Source organism: Acomys minous (assembly GCF_964271855.1).
Source record: "Acomys minous genome assembly, chromosome: 16".
NCBI classification, from domain to species: domain Eukaryota; kingdom Metazoa; phylum Chordata; class Mammalia; order Rodentia; family Muridae; genus Acomys; species Acomys minous.
The window spans coordinates 241,756-269,665 of NC_140498.1; the positions used below are offsets into that span (position 1 = coordinate 241,756).

General features: G+C 45.6%; 1 protein-coding gene across 1 annotated transcript; it reads left to right on the top strand.

Annotated features, from left to right (window-relative positions):
- Positions 1–45: 45 nt before the first annotated feature.
- On the top strand, positions 46–27,201 carry TEKT1 (tektin 1). The gene is made up of 8 exons (XM_084761840.1): positions 46–146; positions 6,141–6,347; positions 11,648–11,813; positions 13,995–14,123; positions 14,500–14,643; positions 17,241–17,463; positions 26,079–26,275; positions 26,933–27,201. The coding sequence occupies exons 2-8, from the start codon at positions 6,158–6,160 to the stop codon at positions 27,138–27,140; spliced, it is 1,257 nt and encodes a 418-aa protein (XP_084617966.1). The 5' UTR covers positions 46–146; positions 6,141–6,157; the 3' UTR covers positions 27,141–27,201.
- Positions 27,202–27,910: the final 709 nt, after the last annotated feature.

Here is a 27,910-nt window from a genome sequence, read left to right on the forward strand (position 1 = left end):
AAGTGCGCTCCCTTCCCCTCCCCCCTCCTCGCGTCCAGTTGCCATAGAGACCTCAGTTTTCCCTATTAGTTCTCTCAGAGCCAGGAGCTTCGGTTGGGATAAGGAGGTCCCCCGCAGCAGCAGCTTGTGTTCTTTGAGGTACTGAGGTAAGTGAACCTCGATTCACCGCACGGATCCCTTCTCCTTACCCACAGCATGTGTCTTTGGGATCAGCTCTAATTTAGGTCCCACCTCTGACGACTACTCACACTTGTCCAAAGTTACATCTCAGGGAGCCACGCTGAGACAGACTTGGAAGAGGACGTTTGAGGGCCTGGATCGGGGCGATCAGGAGTGTCTGAGGGGGTGGGGGTCTGCCTGGGGACCGGTGCTCAGCCTAGTCAAGATCTGACTCCATCCTTGGTTGTGGTAGGGTTGTAGGGCCCAGAGGGGAGCCGCTCAGAGTTCAGCTTTATCTATGGAAGGCAGATGTGGTTGGTCAGAGCCAGGGATCCACATTTTCGTCTTTCCATGACTGACTGCCTCCACCAGCTGCCATCCGTGTTCCCCTTCTTTGTCACATAGAATGCTCAGCTGTTTGCTCTACAGATGTCACACCTGTTTGTTCCTTATAGAACATGTCTGGGTTTATGTATTTGGAAGAACACAGTTTGTCTTAGGGTCTCCATTGCTTCGACAAAACACTGTGATCTGTTGTTTTTAAATTATCAATAGGCCTAATAATTGTTTATTATCAGGCCTATAATTATTATTACTTCAGTACTTGTTGTTTTTATTTATCTGTATTATTGGTGTTTTTAGTATGCCCAGCTAGCAATCTATCAAGACACAGACACTTGTTATATTTTAAAATAGCCGTAGTTAACCTGGGGAAGGGCAGATATCAATCTTTTAAACTACCTCTCATAGTGGGGCAGCTATGTGATCCTTGCCTCGATCCCCTGCTATCTGCTTCTAATAACTTCTATCAAGCTACGTCCCATCCATAATCCCCAAAACTTGCTAATGTTCTTCATCTGAGCTGAATCCCCATCCGGCCATGTGCTTTTCTTCCACCTAACCCATGGCGGCCTTCCTCTCTTTCTTCTCGGGACCCTGTCCTCCTCTTCCTCTTCTTCCCAGGATTCCTCTCTCTCTCCAAGTCCGGGAACCTTAGCCACACCTATCTCAGTGGCCCTGCCCAGGTAGGATGGCTTTTTATTAATCAAAAGGTGGGTCACAGAGACAGCAAGCAGTAATTAGCATAAAAGTACATTAAACCATCCCCTGACAATTCCCCTTTTCTGTCTAATTAAAGGTTTTTTTTTATATACAGTAAATAAAATTATGAAAAACTATAAAAACCAATAGGTAATACTCACATACATAATGTTTAATCAAAAGGTATTTGGCAACCATGAAGAAACATCTATCTTTGTGAATCTAAAGTTTTGAATGTAAATCAAACTTATTAAAGTTTATATCTATCAAACTAAAATATTTATCTAGACCTAAAAGTATCTTAACTCTTAAACAACTAAGTTTAATTTTAAAACTATATGATCTTCAACCCCATCAGAGACTTGAGAAGGAATAAATTTAACTACCTGAGTAAACAGGAAGTGCAGTTAAACAGCTTCCAAAATGAAAAAATGACAGAGACCGTTTACTGCCTGACTGGTCACCCAAAACTCTATAATGTTGGAGCATCATTTTCAGCCTTCTGGCCCGCTATATCTGACAGACATAGCTGTGAGGCAGGAACCATTGAGGACTTCCTTCCCTGTCTTGGCAGAGTCTGGCTGTCAACTCTGTCTGTATCCAAGTTTGCCCATTTTAGGCAGAACGCTGTCTGTGGGAGAAACGAGGACATTTCTGTCCAGTGGCTGTTTTGCCACACTCAAAGCCGTCTCCACAAGAAGGTTCTTTGATGCTCATCATCCTCTTTGTGGCAGACTGGGTATTGCCAGGAGCTATCCTTTTATTGTCACAGAAGCCTTAAAATAATAAAAACACTTTTAAATGCCATATTCTGTAGATCTCTGAGAATTTTGAAGACCATATCTAACTATCTTACCTTATCTATTTATAATATTATTTCTATCTGTTAAACCTAGGATGTATATCCTTATACTTGACATGACCATGAATTGATCAGCAATTGACTTGTATTACTTACTTATCCTAAACAGCCTACAATAACACTATTGGAGTATTGGAAGTAAACCATGTATTAATTGAGTTGTATGTGTACAGTACTTCATATTAGAGTAGAAATATAATGTGTGAAGAATAATATTCAATTTGAATTCTATTTCAGTGTATCAAAATTGAACTTATTTTGCATCAATATACAAAATTTTATATTAGTGAATAAAATCAAGCTCATTTGTGAGTAACAATCAAGGCCATAAGTCGAGGTGTAGCTTCAATAATCTGCCTTTTGTCCTATCGTCCCTACATATCTCCATACTCCCCTTTCTTTCTTTACAACCCCTATCTTTATATCTCTCAATGACAATATATATATTCCAAGAAAACAACCAAAAACCTACCCAACCCCCCTTAAGGAAAATGGGCCGTCTTTTTCTTAAAGTTTCTTCAGGCTGATTTGGGATGGAGAATACCTATGTAGGGGCCCAAATAAACTGGAAAAAAATGGTTAAACAAGCTAGGAATAGTATTTGTGGTCCAGTCTCTAAATGTTGAGAAATTTTAGGCTTAATATTAGTCCTGCGTGGGACGGTCTGAAATGCTGGACCAATTTGATCAGGAGCCTTCTTTGAAGCTGTCCTTCTCTGATGAGGAACAGCAACCAAAGCACTTGGGGCTGGAACATGAAGGATGCAGGATGTTGGCATCTCAGTGTGCTGGAGAAATGAATCCTGTCAGGTCTGATCCAGCATCAGTGTTCTTTTATTCTGAAAACATATAATTTCTCCCAAGCATTATACAGTCCTATAACTGTGAATGTATTCGGTGTGCAGGACGCACATGTCTCAGCCAGTCTCAGAGCTATTTCCATGCAGTGGGATTAGCAATATAAGTTACCTGCTTGTTCTGCAGTTTGAATTCATGTAAACATATAATTTCTTTTCTTTTCTTTTAAACATATACCTTCTTAAGTTAGAAGTCTGTCTTTTTTTCAGCTGTTTCATTTTGACCTCTTTTAAAGATAAAATATAACATCACCATTAACAATGAACATACAATTATCATCATATTGAAATCAAAACTATTTAGTTCTAAATGTCCTTCTCTAGGCTCTGTGGCATCTGATGTACAGGACAGGCCGCTACCTGTTTCCTGAGAAAATGCTTCCCATTTTAGAAACAAGTCGGTTGCCCTGAGCAAAAGAAAAAGGCATTAAGCTATAAGTGAACTTGGCATAAACTCTCATTTTATTTTAGGGTTTATGTATATCGTAGGTATCTTGTACCTGGCTTTTCACATTTGTTGAGGGTGTTTTTGTCTCACTCCTCTTTGATGTGGGAGCCATGCAGCTCATGTCTGTCTCCCTGTCCAACCTTGGTCTTTACTTTGACCAACAAAATATATTTCTTAGGCCAATTTACCTCTTGGCACCATATCTCTTGTGGACTTTTCACTTTTAAGGAGATTGGCTGGCCTTTGTTTAGAGCAGTTATTATCACTTTTTTTTTTAAACATAAACCTCAGATTGATGTGTATCTATCCGTTAGATTAGTAAACACATATAATTCATTATTAAGAAAAAGGAACTTACATAGTAAATTTAAGGAAAAAATTCAGTTTAAAACCTTGGCTGTTTATTTTATCAGCAGGGGGTCATGTCCTGTGGAGGCCAGGTTGGTCTGCAACTCAAGAGACCTGGCACTGTCTCTGTTGTGTTGGAGTTAAGCTGGTGCCACCACTGCCCTGTTTAACTATTTCATCTCAATTTAGTCAAAATCTTTACAAACCTCAAGCAAAAATCATGCAGAAAAACAAGAAAAGTCTAAGCCTTGGGTCAGTTGTATCAATTTAGGCTTCAGTTAGGGAAATCCTGTCCACCATTCCTTGGAATTTAGTTATTGCTATCTCTTTCTGGTGGGCCTTTCCCAGAAAGCCCTGACAAACACCTTGCAGCTAAGAAGCCTTGAATTTCAGGCATTATCAACCCTATGGTGAGTTCAGTTCCTTCTCCTTTTCTAGTTGCTAATAACTTAGCCTCACATTTCTCGGCTCTCCGCCTTTTTCCCTGAACTTTTTTTAGAGAGGGTAAGGAGAAGTGTGACTGTGATTAAGCCCATTGCAAACAAATTCATAAACATGAAAACAAAGCCAAAAAAGATCCAGGAGCCTTCTACCATGGCGCCTTGGAAAGGGACCATATCAGTTTTTATTTTATTATTAATTTTTCTAGTCATTTAACTCCATTTTCAGGCCAGTCTAGAAGCCTGTCAGTCACCTAGTTTTGCCTCTCCAATGGGCCATGTGTATGTAGCCATCTTTGCTCTGGCCCATGGACACTCTCTGGGAGCTATTTCCCCCTTTCAGTCTATGACAAAATATGGTTTTTAAGAGTGTGGATACCTGCCCCACATCAAGCGCCACTTGTAATTATTAATTAGCATTATTAGTAGTATTATCAGTATTCCTAGCTAGCAATCAATAAAGACACAGACACCTGTTATATTTTAAAATAGCCTTAGTTAACCTGGGGCAGGGCAGATATTAATCCTCTTAAACTACTCCCCATAGTGGGGCAGCTATGGAATCCCTGCCCCAATCCCATGCCATCTGGCTCTAATAATTTCTATCTAGCTAACTCACACCCATAATCCCAAATACTTGCTAACGTTCTTCATCTGGGCCAAATCCTCCATGCAAGCCTGCCACGTGTTTCTCTTCCATCTAACCCATGGTGGCCTTCTCCTCCTCTGTCTCTTTTTCTTCCCAGGATTCCTCTCTCTCTCTCTCTCAGCCCAGGAACCTCAGCCAAACCTATCTCAGTTGCTCTGCCCAGGTGGGATGGCTTTTTTATTAATTAGCATCAAAATACATCAGACCACTCTCCAGCAGTGACCACAAAGCAAGTTTGCAGAGGAAAGGGCTATTTGGCTTCTTCTTCCTCATCACTGTTCATCACTGAAGGAGGTCAGGACAGGAGCTCAAAGAAGGCAGGAACCTGGAGGCAGGAGCTGACGCAGAGGCAGTGAAGGGTCCTGCTTACAGATTTTCTCATCATAGCTTACTCAGCCTGGCTTCCTTCCTTCCTTCCTTCCTTTTTCTCTTCCTCCTCTTTCTCTTCCTCTTTTTCCTCCTCTTCCTCCTCCCCATTCTTCTTTTTCTTCTTCTTTTGTGAGACAGAGTTTCTCTGTGTAGCTCTAGCTTTCCTGGCACTCAGTCTATAGATCAGATTGCTCTCAAACTCACAGAGATCCGCCTGCCTCTGCCTTCCAGGTGCTGGGATTAAAGGTGTGCGCCTCCACTGCCGAGCTCAGCCTACTTTTTTTTTTTTTTTAATAGAACCTAGTACTTCCGGCCCAGGGATGGCACCACACCACAATGGGCTGGGCCCTCTCCCATCAATTACTAATTAAGAAAATCTTCTACAGCTGGGTCTTATAGAGGTACTTTCTCAATTGAGGTTCCCTCCCTTCAGATCACTTTTGCTTGTGTCAAGTTGACATAAGACTGCTCAGCACACTGGTCTTTGATCCAGCAAGTCCAATGAGAACTCCATGTCTCCAAAAGATGCACAGGAGAATATTAACAGCATTCTTGTGATAGCCCTAAGTGAGAGCAGTCCATGTATTCATATACAATAGAAAAAGGTTGATTTTTATATAGTCACCTGGCACATCACATAGCGGTGAGAATGGATGAGCTACATTATAAGCAATTAGGCCACTGCTATGAACACAGTGTTAATAAAAGGCACCAGATGCTAAAGAGTACACTATATTGGTTCAAAACCAAAGGAACGTATATGTCGCATTAAAGATCAGGTTAGTAGTCACCCTGTGGGGCTGGGAGTGGCAGCCAGGGGCTAGAACACAGTTTGGCACGTTGGCAACACTAGCTACACAGATATTACAATTTGTGCACGTTGCAGCCTGAGTGTCACGTTTTGATGATGGTGATGATAGCAGAAACTGCTGCTTTCATTTAATGCACAATGGTCTGTATTTGATCAGGACTTTGGAAATCTCAAATGGCCAAACTACTGCAATCTCCACCCAAGTTCCTTCCTGCTGAGTGGTATATTGCTAACAAGAGCCAGTACCACAGGGCAGAGGCCCAAAGGTCCCGATCTGAACGCTTGGTGTCGGAGAGCCAGAGGCTTGTGGAGGAAATCGAGAAGTCCACTCGGAGGTCTCAGAGCGATGTGAACAAAAAACTCGGTAAGACAATGTGCTTAGTGTTTGGGACCTCGTACTGCTGAGGTCATTGGGGGGTAGCTATGGTGTCATGTTTACTGTGGCAGTGTGCTACTCTTGAAGTATGGGTGGGTAAAAATGTTCACTCTGCAGGTTCTGTGTTTAAGACCAGTGCCATAAGACAGATGCACCAACACTATGTGATTTTCAGCCAACTATCATTCATTCTCCAGTTTGATTCCCATTCATTGCCAGTCTGTGTGGAACACACACTGGGACCACAGTAGGGGGTGAGCAGAGCCTGTGCTTTCATGGGTTCCCATCTTGAAAGAAGATACAAAAATTGTTTATTAGTGTGGAGTTAGATAGGTGCTGAGTGAAGAGAGCTAAGCTGGGGGTGGGGCAGCTGGGTCTTACAGGAAGAACAATTCAATCATAACAATCCCATGCTGAGAAACAGCACTTAAAATGATGGTCTAAAGCCGGGCGTGGTGGTGCATGCTTTTAATCCCAGCACTCAGGAGGCAGAGGCAAGAGTATTGCTGTGAGTTCAAGGCCAGCCTGGTTTACAAAGTGAGTCCAGGATAGCCAAGTCTACACAGAGAGGCCCTTTCATAAAACAAAACAAAACAAAACAAAACAACAACAACACCCCCAAAACCCAAAAAATGATGGTCCAAAATAAACAATAAACGTGAAACAAAATAGACAACCATCAGCCGAACACTCCCCCCCCTCAAGACAGGGTTTCTCTGTGTAATCTTGGCTGTCCTGGACTTGCTTTGTAGACCAGGCTGGTCTCAAATTTACAGAGATCCTCCTGCCTCTGTCTCCCGAGTGCTGGGATTAAAGGCGTGTGCCACCACGCCCAGCTCATCAGCTGAACACTTAAAATGTACAAGCCAGAGGCCATGAACTTGGGTGTCTAATGGTCAGGGAGGTAACAAAGGGGGTGAAGGTAAGACAAGAGGGAGCAACGAGGACTGATTTCAAAGTATGAATTGTAATGTCATGGATTCGTTGAGTAACTGAAAATTAGCTGTTTACAAGGACATTTTCAAAAAGTTAAGTTCAAGGCTAGCCTAGTCTACACAGTGAGTTCTAGGACAACCAGGGCCAAATTGAGAGACTTGTCTCAAAACAAACAAAGAAACACCCCAAACAACAATAGATAGATAGATAGATAGATAGACAGACAGACAGACAGACAGATAGATAGATAGATAAATAGATAGATAGATAGACAGACAGACAGACAGACAGACAGACAGACAGACAGATGGCATCAAGGTGCCAGCAAGATGGCTTGGCTGGCAACTTGGGTTTGATTCCCTATGACCTAGGTAAAAGTTGAAGGACCAACTTTACAAACTTGTCCTCTGACCATCACATGTATGCAGTGGAACATGTGCCCACATATACACATCATGTATACATGCAAATAACAACAGCAACACAAAACAAAATAAAGCAAAGGTTAGGGGTATGTGTTTGTTAGGCCCTATGTTCTACTCCTAGCACTGAAACATACAGAACAAAGCCCACGAAATTCATTGGAGTAAAGCTAATAGGACAACACGCAGTTCTCCACCCGAAACTACAGCCCCAGGGGCTGGAGAGATGGCTCAGAGGTTAAGAGCACTGGCTGTTCTTCCAAAGGTGCTGAGTTCAATTCCCAGCAACCACATGGTGGCTCACAACCATCTATAATAAGATCTGGTGCCCTCTTCTGGCTGCAGGCACAAATGCAGGCAGAATATTCTATAATTAATTAATTAAAAACAAAAAACAAAAACTACCACTTGTCACAGCAGCAAGTCAAAGAAGCCATAAATAAGTACAGGGCATGGAAGTTGGTGCCTCGAAAAGTTCAGTATTTCAATCATCCCACAGGGTGACCACTAGTTAGATTTTTGATGCTACAAATCTATAGAAAACATCACAGGGCTTCCTGGTGAAACTGGCGAACTGCTTCTCAAAATAGGGAGAGACATGGCTGGCTTGAAGGAAAAGTTATACCCCAACCCCTAGCTTACCACACATCTGTTAAAGCAGATCTAGGTGAGTGAGCGCATATCTAAATGGGAAAGATGAAGCCATGACACTTTCAGAGGAGGCCTTTTTGTTTTTTATTTTTAAAAAATGTTTAGACAAGTTTTCACTCTGTAGACGGGGATAGATTCATACAACCACTTTAGAAGGTGGTGGCAGCACCTACCAAAGCTGGGTGTGCACAGATTTTCAAAACTCAGTTGTTGCACATTTATCTATGAAATCTAATGTCTATTTACTAAAGATCTATGGTACAGGTTCCATCAATAGCAGAATAGTACCTCCCCTATGCAGCGAAGAGCCTGCAAAGTCTACAGCTTGATGCAATACCATAGAGGAATCTCACAAACCCAGGAAGATGTTAAGTAAAGCAAACAAGCAAGCAAGCAAGCAAGCAAGCAAACAAAAACCCAAATGGCCACGTACCACATTATTTCATTTTTACAAATCAAAGGAAAATTAATTTTTACTCAACAATGGTATGTGAGGAAATGTGGCTGGGAAAGAGCCAGATGGGGCCTTTCTGTATTCTGTTACTACTGTTTCCTGAGTCAGGTGCTTGGTCCTTAGTACTGTCACTCATTACATTTGTAACACGAATACTTTCCTACAGATGCATTTTTCAATAAAAAGGTAAAAGAACTTAAAAGTCCCTGTGCTGGCTTAGGTGGTGTGGACATACCAGACTGATGTGTGTCCTTGCAGCGTTTCCATCTGAAATTAGAGGCGAGTCCAACACACAGAGACCTGGGATGGGGTTGATCCATAAAGTACCGTCAGACTGGAGGAGGGACAAACCACCTAGACCATTAGTGACACTCAACTTTCCATTCCATGGGCACTTAGCCTTCACCCCCTTTCGGCCTTTCTCCAGGACTGGAAGCTGTGCTGCACATCCCCTCTGGTTCATTTGCTTTCTTTCTGGCTGTGTCTTCCCCTTCTTTATTATTGACTCTTCTTTTTTTTCACTCATCTCTATCGGGACTTCTCATTGTTCTGCTGTTAGCTCTGTTAGCCTTTTCTTCTCTTCCCTTTCTTCTTGAAAGATTTATTTATTTTTATTGTTATGTGTATCCCTATGTGGCTGAGTGAGTTTGTGTATGCCAAGTGTGTGCAAAACCCACAGAGGCCAGAGGAGGGTGTCGGGTCCCCTGGCAAACAGTTGTGAGCTACATTGTGGGTGCTGGGAATGAAGCCGGGTGTGGGCCTTCCTGCTCAGATGGAAGGGTGTCCTGAGACACCTCAGGAACCACACAGCTCTGAGGAAAGGTGCCCCAGGAGAGGGGCATCCTGAGACACGGGAGCCCAGGAGGTACACGGGTGAGGGGAAGCCTCTGCAGCAGAGGCCGTGCAGCTTGCAGGGAAGCGCAGGAGCCTCAGCTGCACTCCAGCTCTCAGCTTCTTTCCTCCTTCTCTTCATTGACTTTTTGGCTTTTTCTGATGAGAGAGTCACACCAGACAGCAAATTTCATAAAAGAGATTTATTGGAGGGACGAATCCAGGGTGTGGAGGGATGAATCCAGGCTTGGCTGTCTCTGCTCCCAGTAGAAGACAGAAGGGAACTGAGCAGACACAGCCTTTATATAGGATTTCTTGAGGGGGGGTTGTCACTTGGTCACATCAGGAGGAGAAAGGGCCTTGTGAGAGATGTTCCCAGAAGAGAACTGTCCTCAATTGATTGACAGAATACTATTTGTTCTGTCAGAAGGTTTGAGGAAGCATTAGTAATTAATACAAATAAAGTAGAGAGGTTACTTTGAAAACTTTTGAAAACTTTTATTTTTATTTTATGTATATGTGTATATGTGTCTGTGTATGTGCATGTGAGTGCAGAGGCCTGCGGAGACCAGAAGATGGCATCAGACCCTCAGAACTGGAGTTACAGGCAGTTCTGAGCCACCTAACATGGGTTCTGGGAGCTGAAGTCTGGTTCTTTACAAGAGCAGCACTGAGCTCTCTCTCCAGCCCCTGAAGTGGTTGCTATAGTAGCCATCTTACCCTCTGCATGTTTCCTACAACTCAGATATGCACAATCTAATCTTCCCTGAGGAAGAAGTGATTTGGGCTGGGGAGATGGCTCCTTGGGTAAGACTGCTCACTGTGCGCGCATGAGGACACGATCCCCAGGACCCACATAAAAAGGCAAGCACTGTTTGTAACTCCAGCACTGTCGGGAGCAAGGTAAAAACTGCAAGGGCTTGCTGGCCACCAGGTTCAGTAAGAGAGCTTGTCTCAAAGCAATTAGGCAGAGTGTGATAGAACAGTACACTGCTCTGTCCTCCCCTGGGTTCTGTGTATGCATAACCTACGCACACACCCACACACATATGCATACACACAGCCTGTTACAACAGGGAGAGGAAATCGATAATCACACAATCAATGCCTCATAAATTTAAGATTCAAATGTGAATCCATCAGCTTTTATGCAGTTTGCTTTTATAATCAGCTATCTTCTGCTTGAACCTCTTAATCAATTTGCCTTTAGTCAGACCTAAAAGCACACATACACACAAACTTACTTCTTTGGTCTTCTTTGGTTTGTACTTACTATTTAGCAGACAGTGATCTTAAATTTCTGATTCTCCTGCCTCTAGCTCCCAAGTGCTGGGATCACAGCCTTGTGCTACCATGCCCAGTTTGTGTGGGTGCTGGAAATTAAACCTGAGAGGCCACCTGCATGCCAGGAAGGCTCTTTACCAATGGAGCTACATTGCTTACCCTTACTGATCAGCATTTATGAAAATATCACAGGGGCTGGTTGAGGTGAAACACATCTTTTATCCCAATGCACAGGAAGCAGAGGCAGGTGGGCGTCTGTGAGTTCCAGGTCACCCTGGTCTACATAGCAAGTTCTATGTCATCCCGGGCTACATGTCTCAAAAAGGTGGTGATAGTGCACAACCTCAGGTCGTGTCACGAAAGTATTGAAAAGTCATCTAGACTTGGAGTGGGGCTCAGGTGTGAACAAGCCGGAAGCCTGGGCTTATTCCTCAGCCCTCAGCCCTCAGCACCACGGCAAGCAAACTCTCTCTGTCTCTGTCTCTGTCTCTCTGTCTCTGTCTCTGTGTCTCTGTGTCTCTGTGTCTCTGTGTCTCTGTCTCTGTCTCTGTATCTCTCTCTCTGTCTCTGTCTCTCTGTCTCTCTCTGTGTCTCTCTCTGTGTCTCTCTCTCTGTCTCTGTCTCTGTCTCTCTCTCTCTCTCTCTCTCTCTCTCTCTCTCTCTCTCTCTCTCGGCTCCAAACCCTGGTGTGACTTTTTTCTGTGCTGCAGAGCAGAGACTTGAGGAAGTCAAGTTCTGGAAGAAGGAGTTAGAAGACAAACTTGAGCAGCTCGTGCACCAGACGGACGATCTGCTCACGTACAAGACTCGCTTGGAGAGATCCTTGGGGAGCTTTATGGAGCCCCTGCACATCACAGAGAGGTGCCTGGCCTACAGGTTAGTTGCCTGCTGTGGGAGATTCGGTGTTGCCTAGCAAAAGCTGACTGGGCTAGAGGGTGGGTGAAGGTGGCAAACTGGCACGTGTTCTGTTGGAGCCGAGATGAGACCTGTCTTGCCCGTGGTGTCTGTGGAAGGCATACCACATTTGGTTCATGCTTAAACTCTGCTGTCCTCTAATGAAAAATATGTTAGGGCTAAGCTTTCTGTGAATGTCAAAGACTTACAAAATCACATTAATCTTAAAATAGTTCATTTTTCAGTCACCTAAGACTATTTAGAGATTTATTTATTTGTATTTTATGTGTATGTGTTTTGCCTACCTGTACATCTATGTGCCAGGTGTGTGCAGTGGCAGAGGAGTTCTGAAGAGGGTGCTGGATCCTCTTAGAACTGGAGTTACAGCCATTTTTAGCCATCATGCGGATGCTCGGAATTGAACTCAGGTTTTCTGGAAAAGCAGCACACTGCTCCTAACTGCTGAGCCATCTCTCCAGCGCCCTGTCATTTTTAAGTAGTCTAGAAATGGCCAGTGCTGTTGGCATGCTGTGCTGCAGTATTAGAGTTCCGGGCTCTTTGCGTTCTGTTGTGTCACAGAACACAGGTTTCTGTCCCTAGGCTGTCTCATGATTTGAGATGGCAGCCTAAGTGCCAGACAATCCATGTACCAACATGTCTTGCTTGCGTGGAATCCTAAAGGCTTCAACCAGGGCTTCATGAGTTCTAGGCAAGCATTCTACCGCACTGGGTTCCTAGCCCCATGCTGGTTTTGAGTGAACTTGTCTAAATCTTGAGTTTTACAGGTCAACTCAGGCTTCGAGCCTTGTAGTTACATCCCTGTGTCCCCGTAGCTTAGCAGTCTGTCATAACTGAGGCCCAGGAAGTTCTCTAGGCCCTTAGCCCACCCCGTGAGAGGGAGGAACTTGGGGAGTGCTGAGCCCTCTTCAGGTACTCTTTCTCAGGAGAAAGCCCAGCTCCCCCATGACCTTAGCCCTGATCCTGTGCAACAAGCAGGCAGTGATCCCCAGACAGACTCCGAGAGTGCCTGAAGGCGAGGGCAGTGACAGTCCCTTACACCACCCTCAGTGTGCTCCGTAGCCTGAGGCTAGCTGTAATGTAGGAGGTGCCACGTTATTGAGCGTGTACTATATGACAGGGGCAGGTATGTTGCTTCCTATCATGTCTGTTCCTTGGTACACCCTACATAGTACCCCCATTTACAGAAGGGGACATCGAGACAAAGATGCTACATAATATACCTCAGGCCCCACAGCAAGTGGCTAGGGATCCCCCCAACCCTACGACTAGGGAGTAATGTAATGTGGTGGTTACAGGAACGTGTAGCGCTCAGCATGTGATACTGGGTGAGCTACTTCACTTTTTGAGACTTGGCTGTTCCCATATGTATTTTAAAAGGTTGAGTGGTGAGGTTAGGGGTGTAGTTTGGTGGTAGAACAGCTGGCTAGTGGGCTGCAGAGATGGCTCAGTGGTTAAGAGCACTGTCTGCTCTTCCAGAGGTCCTGAGTTCAATCCCAGCAACCACATGGTGGCTCACAACCATCTATACTGGGATCTGATGCCCTCTTCTGGCCTGCAGGTGTACATGCAGATAGAGGACTCATTTACATTTAAAAAAAAAAAAAGCTGGCTAGTATGCTCTAGATTAAGAGGTACTATTTACACCAAAGGGAAACAAAACAGCATAGTGCCTGTCACACAGTGGGGGCTCAGTAGTGTGGGTAAAGCCAATATCGGATTATTAGTTACTAATACTATAACAGAACTTCCGCCCTCCCCCGATTCAATTAACAGGAATAAGACCAAGGAAAGAAACACTTGTCTTTGAAATGCTAGTTCAAAGGACAGTTGTTTCCAATGAGTAAGAACGAGAGGGAAGGTTTCAGAGCAGATGGCCAAATTGAACAGGAAGAGGCAGCAAGCAGGACATGCCTGAAGTCCCAGCATTTAGGAGACAGGGAGCTGGAGACCAGCCTGGGATACATAGGAAGACCCATCTCAAAAACCAACCAACCAGGCAGCCAGCCAAGCAACCAACTAACCAAAATCACACAAATTAAAGGCCAGGGGATGTACACGTGGGGTTTTCAGGCCAGGCTTCTGCATGCGTTTGGGGTATTTTGAAGAGGCATAGACACAAAGGAGTGTCTCCCACCTCGCCAGGGAGAAGCGAGTGGGCATCGATTTGGTGCACGACGTGGTGGATCAGGAGTTGCAGAAGGAGGCGGAGATTATCCATGGTGTCATGGACCTGCTTAAGCGCACTCTGGAGGAGACTACGGAGCAGATCAGGTACCGCAGACCCCCGACTCGCAAAACCTGTGCATTGCACGCCATAGATGGTCTGCGTCCCCTGACTGAACACTGCCGTGAGGCCAGGTTCCTGCTTCCGCCACGGGCGCCCCCTTTTGGCGGGCCGATTGAGGCCGCATCTCACTAGGGTAACTTACTGGAGCCCCTTGCACCCACGCTGATCCCTCAGTCCAGTTTGGCAGAGAGAGGATTCCAATTGAGACTTGGTCTCCGGGCATCAGGTAGCACGTGTGTGCAAGGGGAGGCCATGCTGAAAGGACCTAGTTTCAGCTTCGTTTCCCAAGGCCTCCCATGATCCTGCAGGTGTCAGGAGGCCTTTCCCGAGAGAGAAACCCGGTTTGCTTTCTTCCTTCAGGCTGAACCGCTCTGCCAAGTACAATTTGGAAAAGGATTTGAAGGATAAGTTCATGGCCCTGACTATCGACGACATCTGCTTTTCACTCAACAATAACTCACCAAATATCAAATATTCCGAGAATGTTGTGAGAATTGAGCCCAAGTGAGTGGGGCCCTTCTTCCGGTACAGGTTGTGCTGGGAATACCTAGGTCCTCTCAGTCTGACAGTGCCTCGGAGGCAGGAGGCTTGGGGCAAGGCATCTGCTGAGCGCTTTACACTGACACTCGCCCCCGCCTCCCCCTCGCCAAAAAAAAAAAAAAAAAAAAAAAAGAAAACTTAGGTCCATTTTGTTTAGTTTGCAGAAATATGTGCTTTTTATGTAACATCTAGTCTGTATTTTTAAAAAAATCTTCCTCCCCCCCTCTCTCCTCCCTCCCTCCATCCCTCTCTCTCTCTCTCTCTCTCTCTCTCTCTCTCTCTCTCTCTCTCTCTCCCTCTCCCTCTCTCCCTCTCTTTCTTTCATGTATGAGTGCTTGCTCTGCATGTACACCTGCAGGCCCGAAGAGGACATCAGATCCCATTATAGATGGTTGGGAGCCACCATGTGGTTGCTGGGAATTGAACTCAGAACCTCTGGAAGAGCAAGCATCTAATGCTCTTAATAGCTGAGCCACCTCTCCAGCTCCTAGTTTGTATTTTTTAATTAAAAAAAAGCACTTAGGTGTATGTGTGTGTTGATGGGTGGTTACACTCATGCACATGTGGAGGCCAGACAACTTGTGGGAGCTGGTTCTTCCCTTCTGCCATGTGGGTCCCGGGGGTCCTGCTCAGGTGGGTAGGCGTGGTGTAAGGCAGTAAGGCAGTTTCACCTGTTGAGCTATCTCACTGGACCCTTAACCTGCATTTTCAATTAGTATTATATCGTAGAGCTAAGTCATTCATATTTGATTTTTTAAAAAAACATACATACATAAGCAAATACTAAATGCACAGCTCAATGATTATCACTGTTAGTATCTTTTTATAATTTTTTTTATTTTTTTAAATATTTATTTATTTGTTTGTTTTTTGAGAGGACTTCTCTGTGTAGCTTTGGCTGATATGGACACATTTTGTAGACCAGGCTGTCCTCGAACTCACAGAAATCCGTCTGCCTCTGCCTCCCATAGTGCTGGGATTACAGGCGTGCAATAATGCATTGGTGTTTTGATGACATGTATGTCTGTGAAAGGGTGCTGAGTTCCCTGGAACTAGAGTTGCAGACAGTTGCGAGCTGTCACGTGGGTGCTGGGAATTGAACCCTGGCTCTTTGGAATATATATATAGTGATCTTTGGGTGGGTTGAGAGGCCAAACACTGCCTAGCTGGTAGCCTCAATCCAGGTGTCCTTGGGTGGAAGTCAAGCTTGGCTCTGGGATGCACCCATCTGAAGGCTCTACTAGGGAGAGGCTGGCTTCCAAGGTGACTCATGTGATGTAGGCTTCAGCTTTGTGAACTTCTCCAAGGACAGTTTTATGACATGGAAGCTGACTTCTCTCATCTCAAGTGATGGAAGAGAAAGACAGGCAGAAGGGTGCGAGGGGGAGGGAGATCTAAGAGAAACTACGACTTTTGTTTTCAATGTACATTGATGTTTGCCTGTATGTATGTCTGTAAAGGTGACAGATCCCCTTGGAACTGGAGTTTCAGACGGTTGTGAGCTGCCACGTGGGAGCTGGGGATGGAACCCAGGTCCTTCGGAAGAGCAGCCAGTGCTCTTAACCACTGAGCCATCTCTCTAGCCAGGCTTTGATGCTTTTTAATATCCCAGTCTAGAGCTGGTGTCTCATCTTTGGACTTGTGAGAAACAAGTTGGTAAATTTGTTCTCATCCGCAAGGCAAAGGAAACAGGGATCTCTGGGGACCAGTCAGAGTGACGAGCCTCAAGTCACAAAGTGGAGAATCCCCAAAGAATGCCCCATATCCTCCACCTCCTCCTACCCAACTTTTTTATTTTTTATTTTTTAAGACAAAACATTATAGCCCACGCTGGCCTGGAACTTGAGATCCTCCTGTCTCAGTTTCCCTCAGTACCCTTCTGCCTAATACTTTTTTTCTAATCCCCCAAAATAGGCTTCTTTTTTAAAAAAGATTTATTTATTATTTATACAGTATTCTGCCCTCATGTGTGCCTGCCTGCACAAGAAGGAACCAGATTTCATTAGATGGCCATGAGCCACCATGTGGTTGCAGGGAATTGAACTCGGTACCTTTGGAAGAGAAAATGATGCTTTTAACCTCTGAGCCATCTCTCCAGCCCTTTCTTGACTTCTAATAGGTTGTTTGCTTGGTTTTTATTAAATGGCATCAGTGTGTGTGTGTGTGTGTGTGTGTGTGTGTGTGTGTGTGTGTATAACTTTTTTTTAAAGAGGAAAACAGTGAGATGGCTCAGTAGTTAAGAGCACTTGCTGCTTTTGTAGACAACATGGGTTGGATTTCCACTACCTAAATGGTGCCTCACAACTGTCCATAGCTTCTAGGGAATCTGATGCCTTCTTCTCATCTCTGCGGAAGCCAGGCATGCAGACATACATGCAGCCAAAACACTTATACACATAAAAAATAAAGGTATTACTCTTGTATTGGCTCTGGCCAGTGGTAGAAAAACATCCTACGAACTTGCAGGGTGGAGGTAGCTTAGTTTCCAGTCATTCTCAGGAGTTGCCCAGGCTACCCCAGCCCTTGATGTGCTGAGAGTGAGTGAGAAACCTGTGTTTCAGCTCAGTGAGTCTGGACGACTGGCTGGACTTCTCCAATGCCAATGTGGAGAAGGCAGACAAGCAGCGGAACAACTCGATGGCCCTGAAGACCGTGGTGGACCGAATCCTGTCCCAGACTGCCAACGACCTGCGCAGACAGTGTGACGTGGTAGATACGGCATTCATAAATGGGCTGAAGGAGACCAAGGACGCCAGGAACAAACTGGCTGATCATATGGCCAAGGTGAGGTCCCAGGGACACACTGTGCTAGAGAGGTCTTACCACAGACGCATAAATGTGTGTGCACGCTGGGTCTCTGTTGATGCTCACTCTGCAGAAACCAGATCTACAGGGAGACAGAGCCCAGAGGCAGAAGGCTGAGGCCTGGGTACAGCCTTAGGTCCTCCTCACGTCATATGAGGAGAAGGACCCTGAACTCATATGAGCCAAAACACCCAGTTTCTCCAAATCTAGCTCTAGCTCCCTGGTCAGTTACCTGTTAGTTACCTAGTGGTACACTGGCAAATGGCTTCTGGGAGTAAAAAAAATAAAGTCTTTGGGGGTATAGAATGTGCAGATTCCCACGGTGTAAATATTCCTCCTGGGGTCAGTTTCACATTCCCTGTTTAACTAAGAGCTGGCAGAGTCACTGAAAATTTAACCATCAGAGCCCACAGGAGCCAACTCCCACACACTGCCCTTCCTTCAGGACCTGGGGCCCTGAGCACCTGTGGCTACTCCACAGCCTGGGCTCAGAGACTGGAGAAGTAATCTAGTGGGTAGGGTGGAGACCCTCATTCCAATCTGGTGAGCTGAAGGACTTAAACATGTCCGTCAAGCTCTCTGCACCTGCAAAATGATTATTAATATGGATAGAAATGCATAAAATTAGTGTGGTGGCAGTTTATCTTTAGCCAGCTAGTTACCAAAATAATGACCCAGGGAGACTCTGACTCATTTAGTTAGCTTTGAGCACAACACTGAGCAGTTGTTACTCCAAGCTAGTCCAGCTTCCTCCCAGCCAAAATCTCCATAATACTTGCATTTTTAAATCCTCACCTGAATCCACTTCTCTTGATGCTTCCTGGACTCCTCATGGCTCAATCTCCACTTCCTCTTTCTTTCTCTTCCCCTTGTTGGACAGGGATGTCCCACTCTATTTGCTCTATCACTCAGTATTGGCTGGTCAGCTTTTAATTGGCAAGGTAAGAACAAATGGTGAGCATGTTTACACAAGCTTGAGACAGGAGATACTCAGAATAAATATAACAAAGCCACATCGATTGAAACCAGATAGGGAAATAGAGAAATCAACACTTGACCTATACACAGTGCACAATAACGTTACACCAACACACACCCCTTGCCCCAGCTGTAACGTGGAGGTCATAACAGGGCTTCTTCAGCTGAGAGACTTGAAGGCGTCAGAGCAGTCATACTGGGGAAGGGGATGTGGGAACACAATGTAATTTGTCCTTGTCGTCTCATCTTCATCTTCATATTCCTCCTCTTCCTTTTTTTTTTTAAGACAGGGTTTCTCTGGGTAGCCCTGGCTGTCCAGGAACTCTCTCTGTAGATCAGGCTGTCCTTGAACTCAGAGATCCGCCCGCCTCTGCCTGTGGAGTGCTGGGATTACAGGTGTGCACCACTGCCACCAGCTTCACCTACATCATCTACTAACTACTTCTAAGACAGTAAAAAGAAGTAGGTGAAATTGACTTTATAATATTTTATTAAACTTTCAACATGGATATTTTAGCATATTATTTGTATTTTAGCATGTATTTTATATTTTCATAATTATCTTTTGGAGCTAGGGAGGTGTCTAAATGGGTAAAGTTCTTGATGTGCAAGCATAAGTGAGGGCCGGCCTCCAGCTCCCACGTTCAAGGTGGGACACGGAAGCACAAACAGTGATGGATGCCAGTAGTGGGGGCTGTTGGGCTATGGGGTTGGAGACAGGTAAATCCGGGGGGTTTACTGGCCAGCTGGTCTAGATGGAGGAGTGAGGACCAGACTCACTGAGAGACCCTGCCTCAAAAAAGAAGGTGGAGAGCAATAGGGGGAGATACATAGCCTTGACTTCTGGTCTTCATGCATGCACACATGGAGTATGTGCACCTGCACACACATGCCTGACACACACACACACACACACACACACACACACACACACACACCTTTAAAATCTAATCATCTTAATGTATACAGGACATGGTGTGGTGGCATGTGCCATTAATCTTAGTACTTTGGAGGCAGAGACAGACAGAGCACTGTGAGCCTGAGGCCAGCCAGGGCTTCATAGTGAGACCCTGTTTTACAAAACCAAACTCTTAACATACCCAGTTTCTTAGTGGTTCAAGTTCAAAGGCATTAAGAGTTTGTGAGAAACCATTTTTCTGTCATTAGAGTCTCAAATTTCAAGATCCAATAGAGACACAGTCACCTGAGTGCGGGTAAAGTTACGTGGAGAGAAGAGTGAGCAAGCGCGGACTTTGCATCACTCTGGGTCCCGCACCCCCTTTTGGAAGCCTTGGACTTAGGTCCCATGAGGAAGTGCCCTGTTGGCTTTCATTTGACAGAGGCCTCCCTGGTCAGGAAAGCCTCCAGTTCTCATTTGTTTACAATGAGACAACTGCTTACTTAGTGGGCAAAGGATATTTAATCCTCTAAAGATTTACAGTTAAGTAATACGGTGTTTAAAATAACCAAATGCACAGGTCAGCAAATATTTTTCTATTAAAAAAATATCAAGTAGTAAAATAATGTAGGTATTATGGGCCAAGAGGCACCTGTGGTATTGTGTTGGTATTTCTGTAGCAAGGAAGACAACACATTTCCAGAAATTCTTCATTGACAAAAGCTCAATAATAGTAGTGGTCACCACGACAGAGTACAGTTTTTAAGCAGTGGTCCACTTATAAGAAGAGAGGGATTCTGTTGTGAGGCAATAACTTCTTGCTTTGTTCTGATACAAAGTTAGCATTTCCTATAAAGTTCTTTGCAAGCATTCATTTGCCAACACTGATCCGTAACAAGCTGTTACATAATTCATCTAAAAATATCACTTTATTCAGATCCATGCTGCCAAATGATGACAAACCGTCTGAGCAAATGATTTTAATCAGCTGCATTCGTTTCCTGGGGAAGCGCTTGTGGGCGGCTGTACGGTGCTTCCCCTGCTGGTGAGTCCCTCCCAGCTGAAGGTGAAGTAGATGCTCCTGTGCTGCACTGAGGGAACTCTGAAATACGAACCTTTCCTCTGGCTTGCTTTGAGATCAGAGCTCCAGTGCCGGGAGTTGGAAGATGTCCTTGCAGATCTATGCAGGAAAGGAAGTCTTCCTTTTTGCTTTACCTTTGATAGCACTGATAGGCCAGTTTCAAGGAGGAATGTTTTGGGGTCTGCATCGAAAGCTAATTTCCAAAGGACATCCAGCATTTGTTAGCAATGGTTTGAGGGTGCTTCTTCTTATTCAGAAAAACATCCATCTTAGCCCTGGGCTAAAGTAAGCTGTTGGCTTTGTTTATTAACAATTAAACTTTATTATACAACCCAACTAGCATACACAAGAAGGAAAAAAGGTTAAAGGGACAGAAGAATGAACCTTCCAGTCTCCGTTCCACGGGATAGGTCTTTAGGTGTCTCTCTGACCCACGAGCTGGTCCGGTCCGTTCCTCTCTCTCCGCGCTCTCAGCTCGCCTTCTCTCAACCTCTTGTTTTTCTTCCCACCACCTTCCCAGTCACATGCAAAGGGCGGTCTCCTTCTCCCTTCGAGGGTCAATTAGGAAAACAATAGCCACGGTGGGGTTCCCAGGTCGGCTTCCTGAATTCCAAGCCCAGGAAGGCTCCAAACAGTCTCTCACAAGGTATTCATGGTGTGCCCCAAGGGTAAAGCCCGCCAAGATTGCTTCCACCTGTGACAAAGCTTAATCTTTCCCACAGTAAGCCATAAGAAAATGTAAGCATAGTAAAGCCAGTGAGCTGCTGAGCTGTCGTGCACGGAAAACCACTGAGCTGCTGAGCTGTGGTGCACGGAGAACCACTGAGCGGCTGAGTGATGAGTGTGATGGTCAAGTGTGAGAGCTAATGAAGTTCACCGTGGATGAAGTTAGTACAGCATCACACTTAAACTTTTCTGTGTATACACATGTGTGTGTAGCATATGTGTACATGTATGTATGTGTGTGCACACGCGGAGGCCAGAGGCTGACTTTGAGTGTCTCCTTCCATTCCTCTCCACACCTTTGAGACAAAGTCTCTCTCTGAACCCACTGACTAGCAAGCTCTGGGCACGGATTCTGACCCCAACCCCGGTGCTGGGGTTACAGATGTGCTCTGCCACACCAGGCTTTTACAAAGGTGGGTGATGGGGATCCTTGTGCTCAGTTCCTTGTGCTTGTATGCAGGCACTGCGACTGAGGCAGCATTTCCCCAACCTCTACAAAGTACTCACTAATGAACAGTACAGTGACTAGGGCTGGAGTGCAGCATTACATGACAGAGCCAAACATTTTACCTAAAGTACACTTTAAAAGTACTGTGTATGGTATATACATGTATGTAGCATATGTGCATATGGGCTCAGTGGTTAAGAGCAGTGACTGCTTTTCCAGAGGACCCAAGTTCAATTCCCAGCACCCGAATGGCAGCTCATGACTGTGTGTAACTCCAGTTCCAGAGCATCTGACACCCTCACATGGACACACATGTAGGCAAAACACCAATGCACACAAAAATAAATAAATCTTAAATTTTGGGGAAAAAAAGAATAATACAGTGACTAACCATAGGCTTTAAATCATTTGCCTTTTCACAGGCTCTGTAAATTTGTTTAGCCCAGGTCATTTCTGCTCAACATGAATTTGCACCACAATATCTTTGCGCTCTCTCTCTCTCTCTCTCTCTCTCTCTCTCTCTCTCTCTCTCTCTCTCTCTCTCTCTCTCGTGTGTGTGTGTGTGTGTGTGTGTGTGTGTGTGTGTGTGTGTGTGTTGTCCAGAAGTCAATGGAAGATGCCTTTCTCTATTGTTCATCCCCCTATGTTTTTGAGGCAGGGTCTCTCACTAAACCTGGAGCTTGCCAGTTTGGTCAGAATGGCTGCCTGGCCAGAGAGCTCCAGGGAACCCTCCGTCACTGTGACTGTGGCCCCAGTGTTGGAGTTATAGAAGTACACCACTGCTCCCAGCTTTCATGGGATGGATCTGACCCCCGGCTCCTGTGCTTGCCAGCAAGCGCTTTACCACTGAGCCTCAGCCCACTTTCTCAACTTTTTGAAAACGGTCATTTCATGTAGAACAGTGGGTCTCAACATGTGGATCGTGACCCCTTTGGCCAACCTCTATCTCCAAAAAAGTATCTAGATTACAATTCATATCAGTAGCAAATTTATAGTTATGAGGTGGCAAGGAAAATAATTTTATGGTTGGGGGTTACCACCACAGGACCTGTATTAAAGGGTCACAGTATTAGGAAGGCTGAGAACCACTGATGTGCTTGGAGGATAACTCCTTAGTCGTTTCTAACTCAGCACTGAGTTCTCCAGCAAATAATATTGAGCAGTATTAGAATGCTTGACAACTCATTATAAGAAAAAGAAAACCATGTCAAATTGATTATTATTATTATTAATTTATTTACCTATTTGATTTTTTTTGAGGCAGGGTTTCACTGTGTAGCCTTAGCTGACCTAGACTCACTTTGTAGACCAGGCTATCCTCCAACTCACAGCGATCCACCTGCCTCTTCCTTGTAGAGTGCTGGGATTACAGGCATGCACCACTGAACCTGGCTTAATTATTTGTTATACAAAAAAAAAAAGGTGATTATTGATCTTCCTCTAGTCCCTGGACTACTTTTGAGCAACTATTTTGCACAATGAATAAACTTGAACATGTTTCTAATCTCTGGACACACTGCCTTTAGGTGATGCCATCAAACGGTGCAATTAGCTGGGAATGGCTTCCCTGCCTGACCGGTAAGCAAATGGCTTAGAACCTTCGAGTGCAGCCTCCTTTTCACTTAGAGACACCACAGTGGTCAGATTTTTGCCTGATTTTTTTCTGTCACTGCTCTCCTGAGAGTTGAGAACATTGTGATTGGTGCTCAGTCTAATGACGCCAGTGTAGAGTGTGGTCATTCTGTGTCCCTTCGTAACAGTGGCATCCGTTCTGCGCCTAATCCATAAGCCCTGAAATCTCCACCGGGCCTCCAGCATGCAGCACACAAGTCCAGTTTCTTATTTCAATAGGACGCATATACTCTGTGCCTTGTTTTGAGTATTTGTGTCCCTTTCAAAATTTATACTGAAACTCTCTCCAAGAGGTAGGTCTTCTAGCAGATGTTCCTCAGGAGCCGCGCAGAAGGGATGGATGGAAGGAGGCAGACCTTTGCCCTCTGCCTTCCTCATGGACACGGCTGTCTGGAAGCAGAAAGAGCTGCCTCTGCAGACATGATACTGACCTGATGCTTAACCTTGAAGCCTGGAGCTGCAGTTAGAGGGTTGTGAGTCAGCCGATGTGGGTGCTGGGAACCAGCTCCAGTCCTCTGGAGAATCAGCTAGTGCTCCTAACCTCTAAGCCATGTCTCTGCCCTGAACTTGAGGAATGTTAAGAAGCAGCTTAAGAAAAGCAAGTATAACGCATAGAATTTGTCTGGGTTCTAATTAGAATAAGTCAGCCTTTAAAATACGGATGAGGGCTGGAGAGATGGCTCAGAGGTTAAGAGCACTGCCTGCTCTTCCAGAGGTCCTGAGTTCAATTCCCAGCAACCACAGGGTGATTCACAACCATCTATAACGTGATCTGAGGCCTTCTTCTGGCCTGCAGGGTACATACAGATAGAGCACTGTATACATAATAATAAATAAAATCTTAAAAAAATATGGATGAGTGGAAATCAGAACAGTAGATAGTCATGCTAGGGAGAAGCCACGCTCGTGGTTTGATGAACATATTATGGAATGCTGACTGAAAAACAGAATCCTTATTGCTTAGAAACACAGACTCAAGCCAGGCGTGGTGGCGCACACCTTTAATCCCAGCACTTGGGAGGCAGAGGCAGGTGGATCGCTGTGAGTTTGAGGCCAGTGCGGTCTACAAAGTGAGTCCAGGACAGCCAAGGATACACAGAGAAACCCTGTCTTGAAAACAAAAACAAAAAACAAACACAAAAAAACACAGACTCAAATGTTTGATGCTGAAATAAAATAATATCTGAGATTTACTTTAAAATAATTAGGCTGCAGCCAGGCCATGGTGGCACACACCTTTACTCCAGGCACTTGGGAGGCAGAGGCAGGCAGATCTCTGAGTTTAAGGCCAGCCTTGTCTACAGAGCAAGTTCCAGGACAACAAGGGCTACACAGAGAAACCATGTCTTGAACTCTTCCCCCCGAGGCCCCCCAAATAAAATAAAATAAAACAAAACAGAATAAAACAATCAGGCTGATAGGCAGGGGTGGGGAGAGAGACATATTGATTAAACAATATTGGGTATCTTTGCTTGGTTTTTTGTTGTTTGTTTTGAGACAGGGTTTCTCTGTGTAGCCTTGGCTGTCCTGGACTCAATTTGCAGACCAGGCTGGCCTTGAACTCACAGAGATCTGTCTGCCTCTGCCTCCTGAGTGCTGGGATTAAAGTTGTGTTCCATCATGCCTGGCCAGCCCCTTATTTTTTATTCTAAAAGGTTAGAAAAAAATAAAATAGCCAGGTGTGGGGCATGTGCTTGTAATCCCAGCTCTCTAGCTCTGGGACGAAAGACTCTGCTAAAACAAAACAAAACAAAAACAAACAAGCAAAAAAAAACATGGCCAGCACTTGAAGAACAGCAACCAGGATTGACCTTTGGCCTCTATGCTCACGTAGAAACATGCATATAGACATATCTGAACGTAAACACATGCACTACCAACAAAGCTCAGGTGGTACTGCCATTCTTTTCCCAGAATTCCAGGAGATGGAACCAGTGATGGTGTGTGTGTGTGTGTGTGTGTGTGTGTGTGTGTGTGTGTGTGTGTACAAGGAAATAGCAACTTTCTGTTCCTGATGTGAGGCTACTTTGTAGCTGGGTAGGCAAGAGGCCTTGAGCAATAGTGTGGGCATAGTTGGCTGTATTAGCTTTACTCTTGCTGTGATAAAACACCCAGGCAAAAGCAACCTAGCAAAGAAAAGTGCTTATTTTTGCTTGCAGTTTTAGAAGGACAGAACCCTATTGTCAAGGAAGTCTTGGCTCCATGACAGGATCAGGAGGCTAATTGCTCACAAGAAGAAGAAAGAGGGGGGGGGAGAGGGAGGGAAGGACAGAGAGGGAGGGAGAGAGAGTGAGAGACAGAGAGAGACAGAGACAGAGAGAGAGAGAGAGAGAGAGAGAGAGAGACACACACACACACACACACACACACAGAGAGAGAGAGAGAGAGAGAGGGAGAGTGCAGGAAGCGGATGAAATTGCAAACCCCCAAAGGCTGCCTCTGGTGAGGCTCTACCTACTAAAAGATCCATAACCACCCCAAACATCCCCAACAACTGGGGCTAGATGTTCACATACCTGAGTCTATGGGGGCACATTTCTCATTCAAAGCACCACAATGGCCAAGCCATTGCTGAGGGCATTCTCCAGGGAACCCATACCATCTGTGTGGGTGATGGGGTAATGGCAGCCAGTCTAATGGGCTCCCTGTCTGGGCTTCTGTAGTTGCCGGAGCACTTCTGCTTTGGGGACAAGTGATCAGACTCTCCGGGCTTCTGTTAGGTGGGAATGTGAGGTTGGGTCTTCAGATGCACAATCACCACAGCTCTGCCTGTTGCCATTGACTTCCAAGGAGCACAGAACAGCCTCACCTACTCCAATCCTTCCTGTCAGGTTATGGACGAAATTGCTTCCCAGGAGAAAAACATTGCGGTTCTTGAAAATGCCATCTTGGACCAAGAAGGACCCGCTAAGGTAGCACACACGCGCCTGGAGACCAGGACTTACCGGCCTAATGTGGAGCTGTGTCGTGATGTCGCTCAGTATCGGCTGATCAAGGAGGTTGAGGAGATCAACCGAAATGTCGCCAGGTGGGCGTGTCACCTGCTGGGGCGTGTCACCTGCTGGGGCGTGACACCTGCTGGGGCGTGACTTCAGCCTGCATCGTAAATGGCAGGGAGGGGCACTGCAAAGGGTGCTGCTGGCTCTGTAACTTGGAAGGATGCCTTCCTAGATGCCAGGCCTGCTGACTCCAGCCAAAGCTGCTGTCCTTCATGAAGCAGATCTCAGTGCCAAGACATTTTATTATAAAGCCCAAATCCAGATGTTTAGACAATATCTGCCCTTTTAAGTATTAACTTTTCTTTTTCAGTGTTGAAAATAAAACCCAGGGCCTGGGGTTCACTGAACAAGAACTCTACCGCTAAGCAACATTCCCCGACTCTCGTTTTGAGACCAGTCCTTGCTAAATAGTTCGGGCTAGCCTCAAACTTCCTACATAACCTAGGGTGGCTTTTAAGTCATAACCCATCCCTTGAGTGCTGAGGTTACAGGCATGTACCACTACACCTAGGAAATATGTGCCATAAGCCTGGTTGTGGCCACCAGCCAGAAAGCACTGCTGTGAGAAGCAAGTAAGGGGAAGAACACTGTCCATTTGACTAGCATCTTCAAGCATCCCGCTGTGCCCCCTGGGAAAAGGGATGCAGAGCGAATGATGGTTTCTTGTGCTTTTCTCCTTCTCCCAGGTTAAAGGAAACCTTGGCCCAGGCCCAGGTAGAGCTGAAGGCACTGTACCGCAGGCAGCTGGCCCTGCAGGAGGAAATCCAGGTTAAGGAGAACACCATCTATATCGACCAGGTGCTTTGTATGGAGATGAGGAGGTCTATCCCCCCTCGAGATGGCGATGACCACGGGTCCTGGGAGGGGGGCATCCGCGCGGAGGCCATCTGCTGATAAGGAGCCATTCAGATTCTCATTAAACCACATCATAAGGCAACAGTAGCACCGAGCTCTCATTTCAGACAGAACTCAGGGCAGCCTGCCACAGCCTTTAGGCAGGATAGCTCAGGCCCATTGGGGTCAGCGACTGGGGGCTTGGGGGTTGGACGACAAGGCTCTGTTCTACTGTAGGTGTTAATGAGGTGGAGAGTTTACAGTTCAATGCTTTGTGTCAGCACCAGCCATGGGGATTTTACCGGACTTATGGGATCTTGCAAGACTTACAGGGGCCAGGGGAGGGAGCCATTAGAGAGCCATTCTATTTCTGTCCTTGGGCTGGGTTTCCTACCCAGGGCGTGTCCCTCTTTCTCATGGAATGGGATGTAATCCACTCACTCTAGGAAACCTAGATGCCCTCCCACCTCCCGGCAGTTCATCCCAAGTCTATGCAAGTGTCACAGAAGCAGACGAAGAGCTCCCTCCTTGGAGTGAGTAGAAGATACTCACTCCAGGGGACTAACTCTCAGTTGTTTAAAGTTCAATTTAGGGGGCGCGGAGGAGGGAAAGTGGTAAGCAGAAGTGTCTGTGGTTCTGAAGGCAGAGAGGAAATGTCCCTGGCTCAAAGGCTAGGGGAAGATTTGAAAGTAACAGTGGCCATGTGTGTTCTGATACAGAGAGCCTTATTTCTGAGTGACAGCTAGGAAAGACAATGCCTGGGCTGGCTTGGGATGGCAGTTCTCTGCCCAGCCTACGTCCTTCAGCGCCCCCATGTGGCAGCAAGAAGT